This window comes from Benincasa hispida, chromosome 1 (assembly GCF_009727055.1).
Source record: "Benincasa hispida cultivar B227 chromosome 1, ASM972705v1, whole genome shotgun sequence".
Taxonomy (NCBI): domain Eukaryota; kingdom Viridiplantae; phylum Streptophyta; class Magnoliopsida; order Cucurbitales; family Cucurbitaceae; genus Benincasa; species Benincasa hispida.
In genome coordinates this window covers 17,232,385-17,251,081 of record NC_052349.1, presented here as the reverse complement: position 1 = coordinate 17,251,081, position 18,697 = coordinate 17,232,385, and the positions used below count along the sequence as shown (strand labels likewise).

The window sequence follows — 18,697 nt, the reverse complement described above, 5'->3', positions numbered from 1 at the left end:
TCACACCATCATCTTAGTCACAGACCTCTAGAGAGCTAACCCTTTCGAGGACACGAGGGTAAAGAAAGAGATGGACAATGGGTTTAATGCATTCAAGTTCAAAAAATATTGACTTAAATTACATTAAATTGGCATTCAAGAACTAGGACAAAACACATAATAGAAAGGAGAAAGTCAGAAACAAAGGAGTGAGAGATGCCTTCCTGCTAGGGGAGGGTTTTTAAACTTTTTTAAAAAATCTATTTATATATATAAATATTGTATGTGTCTATATATATATATTGTATGTGTCTATATATGTACTTGAAAATCAAATGAAGACAAGAAGAGTGTAAGAAACGGGTCAATGGACCAAGAGGGAAAAAACTAAGGAAATGAGAGATGTTGGGTCAAATAGCCTAACTTGCCTCCATGACCGAGGTCTAGGTGAGTTAGGCCAAATAGCCCACATGCCCTCCTCGACAGAGGTCGAGGTGAGCCATTTTTCATCCCCGAAGGCTTCTCCTCATAGGCCATGATCCAAGCTCCATTGGCTTACTCGAATTCACATTCCTTAATCCCACTTGGATTCTGAACCCTAAGTCCACCCCCACCATAAAATCAGAGGTCATAAGCAACACCTAAGGGAAGTTCTTCTATCACATTTTGGCTTTCTCTGACCCTTTGCTAAATACTAACTTAAGCATCGAAAGTTATGTGACAGACACCACACCAACATTTTCTATTTTTGTCTTGCAGGTCGTCTTCCTTCCCTAAAACTATAAATTCACTGTGAATGGCACGTGAAGATTATGCAAATTTCTCTGTCCAGATTTTGTCATCAACATATATGTATATATTATATAATTAGACAGGGTAAGGCTAGGGTGGGTGCCAGGAATATAATCCCCGTCCCCATATTGCCAATAAGGAAAATGTACCCCAATCTTTCCCTCATTCTCGTGCAATCGGGAAATCTCTGCCTACATGCCCCCGCAAGGTCGAACATCTCTATACATGGTCGAATCCAACCCATTTACGCTCTAATTTTAATGAATATCAATACTTTATATATGTTGAATTTAGCCCATTTTAATGAATATGAGTGGGGCAGAAATGACATCTCTACCGACTCCCCTACATCCTAGACTTATGAATAATGTCATTAGGGTTTAGTCCCTCCAATCCATTTTTGCAATACAATTTCCTTGACACAATCTATGAATCGTGAGTGCCTTCGAAAAGTAGATTAATTTCAACAATAATGTAGTTTTAAAAAAATGGAAAAAAACTAGGATGCTTGTTAAAAAGAATTGTTTTAATAATGTAGTTAAAAGAACAAATTATTTATTTATGGTGGTTGTTAAAAGTATTTTAATATCGACAAAAGTGGGGTAGTTCTAAAAGGGAAACAAATCATGTACCAAGTACATGATTATCATGTATCCACTTCATCCTAATCATGTGGATAGCCACGTTACTCTAATTGTACAATACTTGTGTACTCTATACACGAGTAGACACAAAATCGGATACGAAGTACACGATTTTGTCTTCTTTTTTTTTTTTAGTTTTAGTTTTTTTTTTTTTAATTTTCTTTAGAAATGTAGAGTTTAGGTTTTTTTTTCTTCTTGTTTATGTTGTTTATAAAACAATATAAAAATCCATCGTGTGTATAATACACTTGTTGATGACTAGAACTCAGTGCAACGTCTGTTTGAATTCCTACTAACTGCCTAAGAGAATCTTAAAGGGGAAATTGCACAAAAAAAAACCTATTTTAAAGGTCCAAGATGACAAATGACCCAAATTTTGAAAGAAAGAAATGTCAATTGATCATTTGCTCATGTCATAATCACGTGAAATTACAATATTGCCCTTACTTTCTTGCTTTATTATTTTTTCTTTTTTTTTTCTTTCTTCTCCATGCTGCTGAATTTTTTCTTTTCTTTTATCTTTTTTCTCTTCTGTTCTCCTTCTCTTTTATTCTTTCGTTGCATCTTCTTCTTCTTCTTCGGCACGACGAATTCACATGAGCAACTCCAACGTGACCAACTTCGGTAAATAAGAGCGATAGTGAGAGAGAGAAGAGTGATTTGTGAGTGAGGAAAATGTTGGGTTGTATGTTCTAAAACTCGCAGTTTATAGAGTTAAACATTTTCTATTATCAATAAATATGTTATTCAACATTTCTTCAATAAAATTGTTATTGAATTTGTAAATTGCACTTTTAAAGACTAAATCCAATAAACTAAGATCTACGACTATTATTTGAATACTTGAACTTTATATGGAGACATAAATGTGGATCAGGTTCGAGTAAATAGTCAAAATGATCTATAGTATACGAATAAGATTGGGTACCTTATTCTGGTAACACTATCGGATGCGGCTCACTCTGTAGTTGTTACAATTTGTTTTAAGGTGCTACAAATGAAGTGATCCTGATTCGTTCGTGTATTGAAATGAGGAGTGGGGGCGTCTTATGCAATGAGTTTGCGTAAGATCGGACCAAGAAATAAGTCACTATTACTTTATAATGTTGTTTACTATTTAAGACTAACTATTTCATAGCGTTGACCTAGGTAACTTGACCTTAATCCTGAGCTAACTATGAACTCCTGTTTATTTGGGATTATCCTTAGATTTGCATGGATGAAGGTTGGCTCAACGGCAATGGCTCAATAAGCCTCCCATTTCAGGGGTAAGACCGGGTAGATAGCTGGGGACATAGGGTGCAAGATGGAATTCATGCGTACCTAATTTAGGGATAGGATGAAGGTTGTTCTCTTAAGTGTTGAATCCAGGTCTTGAACAAGGGGCCACACTCTCTCATTGGCCTAAGAAGGATCTAGTTTGGTGATTGGATCACAAACCAATTATTCATTAGAGGATCAATGGAACTTAAGGAGCAAGACGTAATTTTAGGGGTAAAACAACATTTGACCCAACCGTTATTACGAACAACTTGTGAAGGGTCGACTTACTGGTTATGGTTAAATCAAGTGGATACAAATATATCTACAGTGAAGAGAGTGCAATTATCGAGCTATAGTGGTGTGACTTGATAGTTAACGAATATCGATTAATTTGGTCTAAAGAGTTTTAACCAATTAATCTCAAATTGTTGGAGCTCATGATCTGTAGGTCCATAAGGTCCCTCTACTTGCTCGTAAAACATGAACACCTTAAATTAGTAAATTGAGTGAATTTGGAATGATATCAATTTGAAGTGTTCAAATTGAATTTCAATTTGAAATGTTTAAATTGAGTTTAGGGTTTGAATTTGAATAGTTCAAATTCAAATTAGGGTTTGTATAATTATATTGATATAATTAATTAACGTTTAATTTATCAAAATTTAACGAAATTTGAGAGTTTATAATATTTAAATATTACATGAATAGGATTCATGTTTAAAATTAGGTATGTGATTAATTTAATATTTGATATTAAATTACTATTTAATTAATTAAAATTTTTTAATTAATTAAAAATAAAAATTAATTTTCATTTTTATTTTTATTTTTATTTCATAAATTGAAATATTGGTTTTGATTTTAATTAATTTTGAATTAATTAAAATTAAAGATAGAAAATGGAAATTGGAATTTTGAAACTTGGTAGTGGACTTTTCCACATTTTGGTGAAGTAAGGAGGTGTTTCTCCTAAATTAACACACCTTGTGTTGGGGATGATGCCCTAAAGTCTCGTGTAGAAATACACGTTATTACAACTCAAATAAGTAAAACAATGAAAGAATGAGATGGTAAAAATAAGCAATATCATGTCCAAAAGCGCTAAACTGAGGAAATTATGATTGTATGCACCCATCGCATAAGAGCAGTTAATTTACTTATTTTGTGCAGGAAATATGCGTTGGCACAAGTAAAATTGCAATCTAAGGAATTAGGCATCCGCGCTTGAAAGATTGCGGTCGCAAAGTCATAATATCGTATGCGATCGTGAGAAGTTGTTAAAAAAGGTGGTCGCATAAAGACTGCGCATCAAGGTGATGATACAATAAATCACGATGGGATGGAAAGCTGATGACGGTCGAATCCGAATTTAGTTGACAAGCCGTTAAAGCCACACTATAGCAAGTACAATCAACTTTCGGTGACCATTAATTGGCGTATCAGAGCAGAAGATTTAATGAACGCCCATCATTGCAATCATTAAAAAGAAAGGTTGCTTCACCGTGAGCTCTATAGATACCGAAGGCCACATTGTAACGGGGGTTAACAAGATATATCATAGAATAAGTTAGAGAGCCATTAATTTGTTCACGTACATACTCATACTTAGATTTAGAGGATGGAGACGAGCTAGGAGACGAAGAAGCTGATAGATCATTCCCGGACATATCGAGAGACTACCGAAAGCGTTACAAAGGGAGAGAGGGTCAACACTTGCGAGAGGAAGAATATTCATTTGGACAGAGTTTGAGTGAAAAAGACAGTGTAAAAGGCCTCGGGAAGCAAAACATTACTTACTAGGCTTCTTATCTCTAAATTCCATTATTATTTTGTATTCAGCACTTCATTTATAGAAAATGGAAATCTCATTTCAATCTTTCTACATTTCGCATGAGTAGCTAAATTTATGAAGGGGTTGAGAAGTACTTAGCTAGCATGACCTAAGATTTACATTTTATGCGATCATCTTGTCTTATGTATGCGTCCTTCACCCTTTAGAGATACTTGAGAGAGTAGTCTAGAGATAGAATCTAGACTCGAGAGAATCAGATTAGAATCTAGGCTTGAGAGAGACAGATTAGAATCTAAGCTTGAGAGAGTCAGATTAGAACCGCATAAGCATGAGATAGAAATTTAGACATAAGTTCTATTGCTATTAACACATCGCATGCGCCCTAGAAATAGGATATGATGGTATGCGGTCACCTTGTGTATGTGTGCATCATTCATCATCACATAGACAAGAATAGAGGCTTAGACATAAGTCTTATCGACATTTTCATGTACATCGCATACGTCCTAGAAATAGGAATTATGACATTTGCATTAAGAGATGACGTGTTGTGGTTTGTGTGTAGCATAATCGCATAACTTGTACGTAATCTTAGAAAGTGTTAGCTAAACTCCTTCTCAACCCGTTCATCGCATACTCATTGTAATTCTTGATTTCATCAACTCTTCGTTTGAACTTCGTCGCATAGGAAATTTTCTTAATCAAAACACCACCCAACTTATTTGTTTTCACTACCGCAAGAGAATCAAAGTAACTGTCACATATTACTCAGTAGTTCTTGTGTTCGACCCTAGACTTACCAGGAAACCTAGTGAGGCTTATACTTGGGTCTTATTAGGAAAACTTGCATGTGCAACTCATAACACATTATCATAAACTCACACCATAATCGCATCACAATTCACAACGCATCAATGTATTTCTGTGGTTGGAAAGGAAACATAACAAAATGTAGTTACCTCTCAAAACTTATCATTTAAAGAAATCTATCAACAATGGATATAGGATTCTAAAGTCTTGAAAATTCAAAATGAGAGAATAGAAAAATTAATTGAAGATAATCACCGTCTGTTAAATACCATTTATGAGCTGAAAAAAGAGTTGAGATGTCAGAAGTTGAACTTGAATCGATGTCAAAGTCTGATCGCATGATGAACTTAAGCACCTTGAACTTGAATCGATGTCAAAGTCCGATTGCATGATGAACTCAAGCATTGATGATCATAACACGATTTTGTCCTCTAGCAAGTAGGTTTCTGATAAGTATGGTATTGGGTTCAAGAAGTAGGGTAAACGATTCTATAAAGGTGAATCATCTTTGTTAAATCATTTTGTTCCGGCCCAGGACTCTTCAATGTCAATCCTTTTGTCAAAGACAAATAATGTGTCAACATCCACATGAAATTGCAATGAGATGAATTTTTCATTACTGTGGAAAGGCAAGACATATTAGTTCTTACTATTTTCATTTGTAGAGAAGAATAAGTCATTTACCTTCCTGGAATTACTCTAGAAAGATCTGGATGGTTGCCAATTCTATCAAACTAATACATAGAAATAAATTTGAATGGAGAATTAAGAAGTTTGAATCTTCTTTTGAGTCTCCATGTCAAGTGGCATTCACCTCTTCATTCCTCAATAAAAGAAGACTGGTACTTTGATAATAGATGTTCTCATCACATGATTGGCGAAAAAAGGTTTCAACAAGGGTCGCTTTCCATCAAGAGTCAATACCTATGGTCAAGTGCAAGGTCTTTCTTTCTCTTTTAGTGGTGAGTATACGATACATAATAAAACTAATAAGGAAAGACATGGTGTTAAATAGGTTGTCCTAACAATGAAATACCTCATAAGTCATGTCATTGAGTTCAACAAGTATGTGTGTATATGGATACGTCATATAAGCATCTGCTTCCACTAAAGATCTTGAAGGATACACGTCTACTGTTAAATCTGATTTTTCTATTGAGATGTCTAGAAATTTAACTTCTTTTGACTTGCTTGTGTTTACTGAAGAAACTAAAGTTGAGTATACTGATCAATTTATTAATAATTTTGATAATACTGTGATAGAATATGTGTCTATTGTTGATCATGATGAGCTTTATGATATTTTGATTATTATGCCTACTGAACCCACTTATGAGAATGTTGATCTGCTTGTTTCCTCTATTATTGATAATATTGTTCATGCAAAAATTGTTGTGTTAACTTGTGTTGTTCTCATTGTTGTCCCCACAAAGCTTGTCAGTGGAAGTACTGAGATTAATTATGTGAATTATATTTACCATGTTCCTTTTGTTGAAACTTCGATGGATCATATTGTGGCTGCTGAGACATTTGTTGAGCTTCATATGCTATGTGACGAGGTTATTGATAATGGTGCTCTTGTTGAATCTTTAGGTAAAATCATTGTCTTTTAATATTGTTGAAAAATTTGTTATTCCAATTAGAAGCGTCGAAAGTGTTAGCCATGTGTCTATCGTCTCCTCTGAAAATACTGTGAATGATATGTCTCTGACTATTGATAAAATTGAATTCACTACTTCTGTTGCTACTGTCATTAATTCCTAAGAAATTGTTGATCCTGCTTTTTCTGAGAATGTTATACAGAACGTTGTGTTGGTTGTTGATAATGCTTCTGCTGGCATCGTTTGTGTTACTGAGGTTAATAAAGTTATTAATGTTGCTTCAACATTTAGTTGGTTGATTATTATGAGATTGTGTTAAATGATGACATTACTTCTACTGATGTATTTGCTAGTGTTGCTACATAAATCGACCTATTGATTTGAATGTGCCTGAAAAAATGAATGTTGATAATAGTTTGGTTGATCAAACAACTATGAATTATGATGGCCAAGATGGTGGTAAAAATAGCTTTGATAAAGATGTATCTGTTAATTTTATCTCTGAGGAAGATATTTTTTGCTATACTGACCCTATTATTCTCAATCTTCTTCTCTCTAATGTGAATATGCATGAAGATATTTCAGAGTTGAATGCTTGTGGCAATGAATCAATTGTGGAAAAAGTTCATATTGGTTTTCTTAACAATAAAACAACTTCAGATTTGGGCATGGAAAATTTAGGCTCTAAGGGGCTTAAAGAAGTCAGTATATCTGTTATTCCTATTATTGATCATGTTGATGCTGAAGATGTTAATTATGTTGTTCTTAGTGTTGAGCCTGACATGAGGAATACATCCTCTGATAATACGTCTTTTTCTCAGCCCCCTTCTACTAACTGATTTTCTTCATGGAAAAAGGGAAAGAATGAGTTGGTTGCGATTGTGAGACAGAGATCGTGTTTTGTTTCTGCTTTGGTATGGTATGGGTTGTTTTTTGTAATGGTTTGTTTGGTATAGATTGTTATGGTTTTGGTTGGCAGATAATATTTTACTTATTCATCTCATTGGACTTTCCGTCTCTGGTTTTATAGGCAGATATTTGGCTATAATTTTCTTTCCTTATTTGGTTACAGATCTGCTGAGGTGATTCTTTCCGATTTAATTATTGTTGTGTCTATTGTATTCCTTCTATTTGTGTCCTGTATCTAGAGGTATTATTGCTTTTGGTTTTAGGGTAAGCCACGTATTGTTGTGCAATTTGTTCTACAAAAGTTTTTTTTAAGAGACAAACGTCAAACCTTGCAAAGAGACTTCAAAGATTATTAGAAAGTTGATTTGAGAAAAGGAAGATCTCATGTTTGTGTTAGAGCATTATTCTACTATAAAAGAGTTTGTTATTAGGCTCTCTAGAGGGATTCATAAGAATTGATTTAAGAATGGGTAGCTCATCATTGTCGATCTTAATGTTACTTATGTTAGTGTTAATTTGTTTCAACGACATCTTGTGCTTGTCATCATCCAAGGCATTTTTCTGTTGGCTAATGAGGATTTTTTTTTTTATGTTAGGTGCGAAACTCCTTCTGTTGGAAATGTATCCTGTAGATTCTTACCTCTGAATTACGAGATTTGTGTGCTCTCTTTTTGCTCTATTGATCTTATGGTTGAAGGTAATGTTGAGTTGTTGTGGTTGTCTGTTATTTGTGTAAATGTGGCCTCTACGTTAGGGCTAGATGTTGAAGGCTCTGGTTATATGTTATATGATATCTGGTGTTGGCTTTGACTATTTTTGTAAGCCAAACAAAAGGAGGTGAATGAGTATGTTCGTTCTAATCTAGGTTTGATTTTTTTGCTCGATGGTTTGTGGTTATGATTATTGTTTTGGTCCATCTGATAAGTTATTGTGGTTTTTGGTTAAGTGTGCGTGGCTCTAGTCTACTTGGTTTGTTTCCACTGTCGTGCTTTGATGATTGGTTTATTTTATCTTAAAATATAGCCAAAAGGAGAAGATTGTTACTGTAGTGTGATTGGCTGATATTATCATAAGACTGCAGTGTGGTTAGCTGATTTTATTACAGGCAAAACTCGAGCAACATGTCAAAGACATTGTCATAAACATTGTTATATGTCTGGTAGCAGATTTTGCAAAATATCTTTTCCATATCTATGAACGTGATTTACAGATTTCTATATCTGCCTTCCTTATTTTCCTACAGAGAATATTTAGTCAATTAAGAAATATATTCCCATAGCTAGCCTTATTTATATTGTACTCTTATTCATTTTTAGGGTTAGCTGCCTAATTAGAAAAGTATGTATTGAGAGTTTTGAGCTTAGAGTTTGTCTAAGCCTTAACCTCCATGTATTGTTAGTGAAATTCTTTGTATTTGTCATTGAGAATTTTAATTCCGCAGCCATTGTAGAACTTGGGAGGAGTTTGATTTGATATTATATATAGGGGGAGCCAAAGTACTATGAAGATGATGAAAACTAATATTTAATGGAGCCTAAATATGATGAATGTGAGGGGATGTCACTCTAAGGAGGAGCCTAAGTATGTTGTATTGAGAGGATCTCATACAAAGCTTGAATTGTATTTACTTTCATGTTGCCCACTTGTCATACATGTTGTTTGTGACATTGTGCTTGGCATTGTAATCTGTATTAAATCCACCTAATTTCTTAGTCTTGAAGTGGATCACAGAAATATTATTTGTTGCCATATCAATTCTAGTGTCCTGATGAACTCTCCACACCGATTTCATGACTGATCTGAAAGCTTGATAGAATTCTCGACACAAAGCACAAAGCTTTTTTGTGATCAATTCTTTCTTGTCTACCACCTCGAATTCCACAATTTCGTGATCCAAAAGGGAAAATTTTCCTACTTTGTGTTTTTATTCCTCCATTAGATATCCTTTTGAAACTCAAAGCCTTAGCCTAAGATAAACCTAACACTCTCAAATAGAGAGAAAAGCTTTCAGTGAGAAGTTTCAATACTAACGATTGAGGATGTAAGTATCGTGTATTTAACGTAGTAGCGATAACAACAACGAAATTTACAACTATATGGATCAAACCTGAAATGGTTCAAACTATTGATGCCAAATTTGGAATTAGAGAAAAACTATATTGTCTCTCAAGGGGATGTTTGCAAAGAGTCGGGGGAGAGAATAGCACAATCTTTGAGGAATATTTCCTTCAATCATGTACACTCTCTTGCTGAGTGTTTGGGTCAAGAAGTTGAGGGAGTATGGAGTTGGAAAGTGTAGAGTTGTAGATAGGGGTGTTCAAAAAGCCTGACAACCTGTACAATTCGGATTGATGTTAGTTTTGTTTTTAAGTAGAGTTGAACTTTTTCCATTTTTAATAAATTGGGTCTTGGATGAGCTAAAAAAGATCAGGTTGACCGACTGAAATTTAAATTTAAATAAGTAGTACAACTTTTATCTCATACTTGAATAAATATCAATTTTGTTTACCTTATGTGAGACACTTCTTTAAAGAAGTTTTGAAAAAAAAAAAATTCACATCTTTTTTCAGAACAGAAGTTTCATACAAAATTGATGGAGCTAGAAATATATGATGTAATGATTTTATACTTATAGCTTAGTTAATGGTCTATTTTTTGCATTGTTAGTCCATATTCAATGCATGCCTTGTTTTTTTTTAGTTTTAATTAGTGGGTAGATATGGTCAAAGTTAACTGTAAAGCTCGTGAAATTACGACACTTTTTGGAGTCTAAAGGTACATTTGGGTTGTTTTTTTAAGTGGTTAAAAGAGTATTTATAAGTGAAATAAAGTGTTTAAAAATACTTAAAAAATCTATCCAAATATGTCCTAAGTTGGTAAATTTATAATGGTAGAATAAAAATTAATAAATCAAGTCTTCACAGATTAAAAAATTATCCTAAAATAATTATATTTATTTTTTAAAAGTACATATATGATATATTCATAAACTTGAATGAATCTTTTTTAAAGTATTATATTTTTTAATCGCATTTAATTTAATAGATAATTGAATTATAATGGTATATTTGAATTTTCAACACATGCAACATAATTTAATATTTTTAAGGTTGCATGCGTACGTGTACCGTGCATGTATGTATGCGTGTGGCGTGTGCGAATGTGATTTACCAATTTCAATTACGGCTAAGGGTCCATTTAGTTTGATTTAAGAAAAAACTATTTTTCAAAAAAATTATTTTTATTTAAACAATTTTGATAAAAATTTATTAAAATATACATGAAAAGTTATTTTAAGTTATTGTCAAAAATATTTTAATTTCTTCTTAAATGACTTATTTATTTCAATTAAATATTTGAAAATGTATTCCAAACACACTCTAACTAATTTTAAGATTCATTAATAAATACAATCTAAAGCATAAGAACTAAAAATGAGAATTTTTAACCTATTGTTTACTTATATTTATTTTACATACTTTTCTATATCAAGCAGTGTGAAATCATTATTTATTAATCTAATCAATACAATGCATTAACACTTGGACAAAAATAATATTATCTTGAAAAATTTTAAGACACAAATTATTGAAACTACATACTTTTAAAGAATATACTATGGATTGGAACTTGTGAAATTCAATAATTTTTTAATTTTTGATTTCTAAAAATTAAGTTTATAAAAACTACCTTCACATTTTTTTTTGTTTTGTTATCTATTTTCTAACAGATATTTTCAGAATTTAAATTCATGCAATGTTTGAAAATTGAAAAGGATAGTTTAAAAACTCTATTTGTTTCTATTATTATTTTTTAATTTAGATAAAGGCGATTATAAAAAAAAATTATGAGAAAAAAAATACAAATTTCGAAAATCAAAGCCAAAAATTAAAATCTAGATTAATAATCACTTGATTTTAAAAAATTAAATTTATAAACACTATTTCCATCCTTTAATTTGTTATCATTTTTTATTCATGTTTTCAAAATCAAACAAAGTTATGAAAAAAAAAAAATGATTTTTAGAATTTGACTAAAAATTCACGTGGTAGAAAAACTGAGAGAAAAATAAAATATAAATTTCAAAAATAAAAGATCAAAACTAAAATTATTATTAAATGTGGGTTAAATGATTATTAAATAAAGTTAGATAGAAATAGAAAGGTTTAAAGTAAATAATTAAATAAGTCAACTAACCTTAAAAAAAGTAATATTCATTTAAATAGCTCGTGAATTTTTGGGTGAGTGTCTTTGTCCTGCGTTAACGGTTCCTCTGATTTGCCCTTTTAAGTAAATTCATGCAATCCTTGCCACACTATTCATAAACCCCAACTGCATCATTTTCCCACTATTTTATTTTTCTCTATTTATTCGGTCTATTTTTTCAAAAAACAAATATTGAAAACTAATTTTTTTTTATACGATATTTGAAGTTTAATTATGTATATATATACTTTCTAATGTTTTCTTTTTAGAAATACTTTTATTTTCTTATGTTTAAATCTTATTTTAGGGTGTAGTTTAAAAATAAGTAAATAAATAAAGAAATATTTTGTTGGAGTGAGTTTGGTATGCCTAATCGTTTAAACAATTTTTTTTTTAAATTTCTTAAATATCTTTTCATTTTAATTTGAAGATTGTGTATTTAGTTATATCTTCTTAAATTCATTTTAAATCATAGTTTTGAAGGCACAAAATGATTAAATAAATGTCAATTTAGCATAAAAAAAGACGAAGAAGAGTTGAAATCATTATTTTTTTTTTAATTTCAATTTTATTTGAGTTTCTTCCCAAATAACTTTTTGTAACTACCTTGAAACTAATAATTACCTATTTTTTATGTACAAAAAAATAATTATTTTTTTATTTTTTTTAAAAAAAGTTTACGTTGACTTGTGCTAATTGGTTTCTACGATTGGCCCTTTTTAAATTTGCAACGCAATCTTCCTTTAGTAAACCAACTTTCCCTTTTTCTTTTTATTTTCCGTGTTTTTAATGTGATTTTATAAATTAAATCACATACCAATAAAAAATAATAACAATAAAAAATAGAAAAATTATTTCTAATGGTAAAATCGTTGAAAATATTTATAATATATAGCAAAATTTTAGAATCATCAATAATAGACGTTGATAGATAGATAGATTTTTGGGTTCATATTAAGTTTAGACATTTTGATACTTCATCTTCATGTGAGTTAGTTTCTTTAATTTCTTTTCGCATGTTTATGATTAGTTAAGTTAGATATTTTACTTCTTTTTATTTGATTTTTGATACTCCAAAAGATCTTCAATAAGTTTTTCAACGGTTAGAATTGTGTCTATTTAAAGTTTTTATTCTTCATCTTAAAAAAAAGTTCTTATTCTTTAAAAACAAAAAATTCAACAAATCTCTTGAAAAAATTGTATTTAAATTAGTCTCTATTTGTTGGTTTCATCCTTTCAAACTCATGTCATTTTAAAGCCCAAACTTTATCCAAAGTTAGGTTAATTGTTAAAAAAAAAATGAAAAATAAAAAATTTAAATTTTGCTCTAAATTTTGAGATTTGTGTTTATTTTGTCTCAAAAATTTTAAAATATCTAATAAGTTCCTGAACTTTCAATTTTATCTACAACAAATTTGTGATTTTTTAAAAATATATCAAATAAGAAAATATCCTATTAAACACAAAATTGAAAATTCTTAAATTCATTGAATACAAACTTCAAAGTTTAAGAAGACACTTTTTAAATATGTATCTATTAAACATAAATTTGAAAGTTCAACTATCTATCAAATATTTAAAAGCTTTGAAACTAAATAGATATAAAATTTAAATTTCAAACTAAATTATAAACATTTTTTTCCTTTTCATTCTCTAAATCATCCTCTTTAAGTTTTTTGAAATAATACTTTGTTGCATCCTATGAATGAAATTTAGAAAAATGAAAATATTGAAAAATGTTTAAGAAAAAACAAGAAAAAGGAAATTGCCATGGGACAAGTATTTTCCAGTTTATATATATAACACCTCCCAAGATCTTTGGGGATCCATCAGCCCATCACTAAACTCCATTAACAATGGCCACCTCCGGGAAACAAAAAACACTAACCGGCGCCGGCGACCTGATCAGAATCCTGCCGACCGGCACCGTCTTCCTTTTCCAATTCCTCAGCCCAATCCTCACCAACAGCGGCGACTGCAACTCCTTCAACAGATCTCTCTCCCTCATCTTCATCCTCCTCTGCGGCCTCTCCTGCTTCCTCTCCTCCTTCACCGATTCCTACATCGGCCACGATGGCACCATCCATTTGGCCTTCGCCACCCCCACCGGACTTTGGCCGGCGCCGGCGCCGGCGTCGGTGGACTTATCGGCCTATAAACTCCAGGTGGGGGACTTCGTCCACGCCACGCTGTCGGCCGCCGTGTTTGCGGTCCTAGTAGTGCTCGACTCTGACACGGTGCGGTGTTTTTTCCCGAGCCTGGTGGCAGAGGATAAACTGTTGGTACAGGTTCTGCCGCCGGTGGTTGGAGCGGTTTCGAGCGCGGTGTTTGTTATGTTCCCTAATACTCGCCATGGCTTTGGGTACCATTCAACTGCAACTTCCACTGGAGTTCAAAAAGCTGCATTAAGCTAATCAAAACATTTAATTCAATATCTCCTCTGCTGTCCTTCCGTCGCCTCTGTTCTCTTTGGCCGCCACCTCCTTATCGTCAGCATTTAATATATTTGTATGTGTATAATGTAATTTCATAAATTATTGTTCAAAATTTGTATCCGATTTTTTTTTATTTTTATTTTTAAAATTTGATTTCCAGTAATTTATAATTCTCAATTGTGTACCAATAAAAAGAGTTGCAAATATAATCATCAATTCGAGAGTATTAATAAATATAGTATAATATAAATTATTTTCAAATATAACAAAATTTAAATTTAGTACTCATAGTCTATCAATGATAGCTCATTTTGTTAACAAGAGTCAATTTTATTGATAACAATTTCGTTAATAAAAGATAGATCATATTGTCAGTAGGAATCTCCGTCACTGACAGATTTTGTTATATTTGTAATTCTTTAAAAATGTTACTATACTTCTAATTATTAACACTAAAACTACTACCTGTTGTAATTACCTTTTTTTTAATTGTTTTTGAATTATGTGATTGCAAATTTTGATAACAATATTTTTTTATATGTTTTCAATGTATCCAAATGAGAAATTTTCGTAGATAAAAAAAATGTCAAACTATTTACAGAAATAACAAAGAAAAAAATATTGATAAATATTGATAAACTTCTACCAACGTTTATTAGTGATTAACTTGTATCAGTTTCTATCATTATAATATCAATGATAGACTTCTATCAGTTTCTATCATTAATAGACACTGAAAGATACTTATCAACCTCTGTCAATAATAGTCTTCTATCTGTTTCTATCACTTATAGACATGGATAGACTTTTATCAACGTCTATCAGTGATAGACTTGTATCAATTTCTATCAATGATATTATCAATCATAGACTTCTATTAGTTTCTATCACTGATAGACATTGATAGATTTCTATCAGCATCTATAAAAAAAAAGTATCTATCAACGTTTATTTATCAGTGTCTATCACAGATAGACTTTTATCTGTGGTAGACGTTAATAGGCATCTATCTGTGATAGATATTCATAACAATGTATATCACAACTATCCAAAAGCAACAAAACTCAAATCTAAAATTCAACTTCATGGGTAAATCAATTTCAACACCAAAACTTAATGGGTGTTCAAGAACCAAACAAAATTAATCCAAACGCCCAAAATTTTACCTCTAATGGCCAAAAATATGATGAACTCTAGCGCTAACAACAACAAGACAGCATCGACCGAGTATTTGAAAGTATTTTTGTATTCCATTTTCTTCTATGAATTTGATCTTAATGTGCTTGAAACGAATTGGTTAGATTCCTTTACCCACAAAAAATCCTTTCAATTCAACTTGCAATTTCAACCTAGTTTTCAATTATCAAATGATGCGTAGCAAGTGATACATAAAACTAGGGAGGAGAAATGGTACAAATTCTACAAAGAGCAGTTGCTATAAAGATTTACTGCCCATGACAAACAAAATAGACTCTCGACATAATCATCTGTTGCCCATAGCAAACTAAAAGTGTGTGGGTTAGAGAGAGATTGAGATCGGACCGAAGAAGAAGAGGGAATATGTAGAGGGTACATGGGTTGGGTTGAGTTGGGTTTTTTGGATCAATCCAAAAATTCGGGTTGGTTGGGTTGGCAACCTAAAGACCCAAATAGAGTTTCCAACCCAACTTGACCCTTAAAATTCGAGTTGGTTTGGGTTGAGTTGTTGGTTATAACTTATTTTTTCTTTTTAATTAAAAATATGTGAATTTATATACAACACATGACTAATAACTAAAATCTCATAAAATTCAAATGTTAAATATAAAATATCTATAATATTTATTGCAAACTTTAAACAAAGACAAATATCATAACAATTTTAAAAGAAAACTATTAAAAATTCACAATTAATCAATATAAAGTAATCAAAATTTATATATATATATATATATACAATTAGGATTGGATTGAGTCAACCCAAATTTTTTTTGGGCTACTTGCATAAATAGAATTCAAGCCCAAAATAATAGAATATATAGTACAAAGATAAAACAATTGCATATATAGATCAAAAAATGGTAAAAGACTAAAAAACTCATGCCTAGCCACCATTTTGTTCGCTTCTTCCCGGTTTTCTCAAATTAAAAGCTATCACTGATAGCAGCTATCAGTGATAACCACTGATAGCTACTATCAGCTGCCATCACCGATAGCTTCTATCAATTGCATGATAGTTGCTATCAATGATAACTTTCAATTTGAGAAAAATTAATACAATCTTGAAATATTAGCTTTTAATTTGCTATCAATTATTAGTAGCTATCATTGATTTACTTTCATCAATTGGAATCAACGTTAAAATATTACTACTTAAGACTATCAGTGGCTATCAGTGGCTATCAATGATAGATTTATAAATAGCGATCAACTTTGAAAGAAGACCAACAACTTTGATTACCATAGTAGTTATCACTAATAATCTTTTATCATGGCTATCACTGATAGCAGCTATCAGTCGTTATCACGGATAGACTTTCATCAATTAGAATCAACTTTGAAATATTAACACTTAAGGCTATCAATGATAGACTTCTATAACTGGTTATCGCCTTTGAAAGAAACTCGATATATAGATATCACCTAAGTTTTATCACCGATATCACTAACATCACTCATATTGTGGTTATCAGTGATAGCTTCTTTCACTGATAACATCAATAATAAGATTCTATCAATGATCTCACTGATATCATGCTATCAGTGATAGTTCTCTATCACCAATAACGTGCTATCAATGGTAGCTTCTATCATCGATAACGTGCTATCGGATAACTTCTATCATCGATAACATGCTATTAGTATTAGCTTCTATCATCAGTAACATGCTATCAGTATTAGTTTCTATTAATCATAGCCACTGAACACTTTTTTGCCCCTTTCTTATCCTTCCCAAACATTTATAAGTCTTTTTTCTTTTCGATGATAGCTTCTATCACTGATAAACATGCTATTAATGATAACTTCTAGCCATTCCACTTACATTTTAGTTCAAGATTGAACTTTATTAATTAAATTCACTAAGTTGATATCAATGATAGATTTCTATAAGTGACTATTAACTACGAAAATCAAAGATTAAGCTATCAATGATAGAAAATATTAGTGGCTATCACTGATATACTTTCATTTGCTATTTATATTTATTATTTGTTATAATAATCAAACTTGATGATTGGCTTGTTGGTGTTAAGTCACTTATGAATTGAGTACTTTCAAGTCTGCGTATGGAACTTAGCCTCATAATTCTTGTGAAAAAAAATTCAAATAAAGGAAAGAAAAATTTTAAAAATAAGAGAAAGAGAATAAGCAAAAACTGAAAAAAAAAGAAAAGAAAAGAAATTTAAATAGAAAAAAGGAAGCAAAAACTAGACAAATGAAAGAAAAACTAAAAAAAGAAAAAGAAAGGGAAGAAGTAAAAAATAAAATAATAAAAAAAGATAAGGAAAGAAGCAAAAATTGGAGAAAGGGAAGAAAATAAAAATAAAAAAAGGAATAAGCAAGAGTTGAAGAAAGAAGATATATATAAAAAAAGGAATAAGCAAAAACCGAAGAAAAAAAAATTTTAAAAAAAAGGAAAGGAAAAAAAAGAAAGAAATGAAAGAAAATAAAAAAAATAAGGGAAAGAAAAAGAAATTCTAGACTTAAGGATTATTTTTATTATAATCCTATTTGGTTTTCTCTTATGCATGTCCCATGATAAAGACACCACTCTTTTAGCTCTTGACCCCTAGATTGAACGTACCTTGAGGAGAAATCTTAGGAATAAGCAAGAAGTAGAAGATGATATAACAGATGTCACACCCCTTCCCAGATTGCCCTCTTAATTTGAGAAGTGATGTGCAGACAACAATTGCCAACCCTTTTTTGACAACTATTGCCCAATATACTCTTGTAAACCAATTCCTTGAGCACTTGTTAACCTAATATACAGTTCATAACTTATATTCAAAATATGCATAACTTTTACACTAACTTATTAACTTAGGTGCTACTATGCAGAGAAACATACATAACACTATTAAACGTTTATATTTAAAACCCTTAACTCAAAATCCTACCCTGAACCACATGACATGTATAGACAAACTTAAGGTTTACAGACATGATGAACCACATAAGCTTCAACTTCTTGAAGAATCTTGAATAGTGACTGACTGGCAGATCTACTCGGCTTCGGGACGTTGACTGTTACCTAGAGAAAGTAAACATTTTAAAGCATGAGCT

General features: G+C 31.4%; 1 protein-coding gene across 1 annotated transcript; it reads left to right on the top strand.

Moving 5' to 3' along the window:
* Nucleotides 1–13,799: 13,799 nt before the first annotated feature.
* On the top strand, nucleotides 13,800–14,579 carry LOC120090600 (protein DMP2-like). The gene has a single exon (XM_039048321.1). The coding sequence runs from the start codon at nucleotides 13,853–13,855 to the stop codon at nucleotides 14,408–14,410; it is 558 nt and encodes a 185-aa protein (XP_038904249.1). The 5' UTR covers nucleotides 13,800–13,852; the 3' UTR covers nucleotides 14,411–14,579.
* Nucleotides 14,580–18,697: the final 4,118 nt, after the last annotated feature.

What these genes read in the sequence shown, in the direction of transcription:
- LOC120090600 (XM_039048321.1), top strand. Translation starts at nt 13,853, where the DNA reads ATGGCCACCTCCGGGAAACAAAAAACACTAACCGGCGCCGGCGACCTG.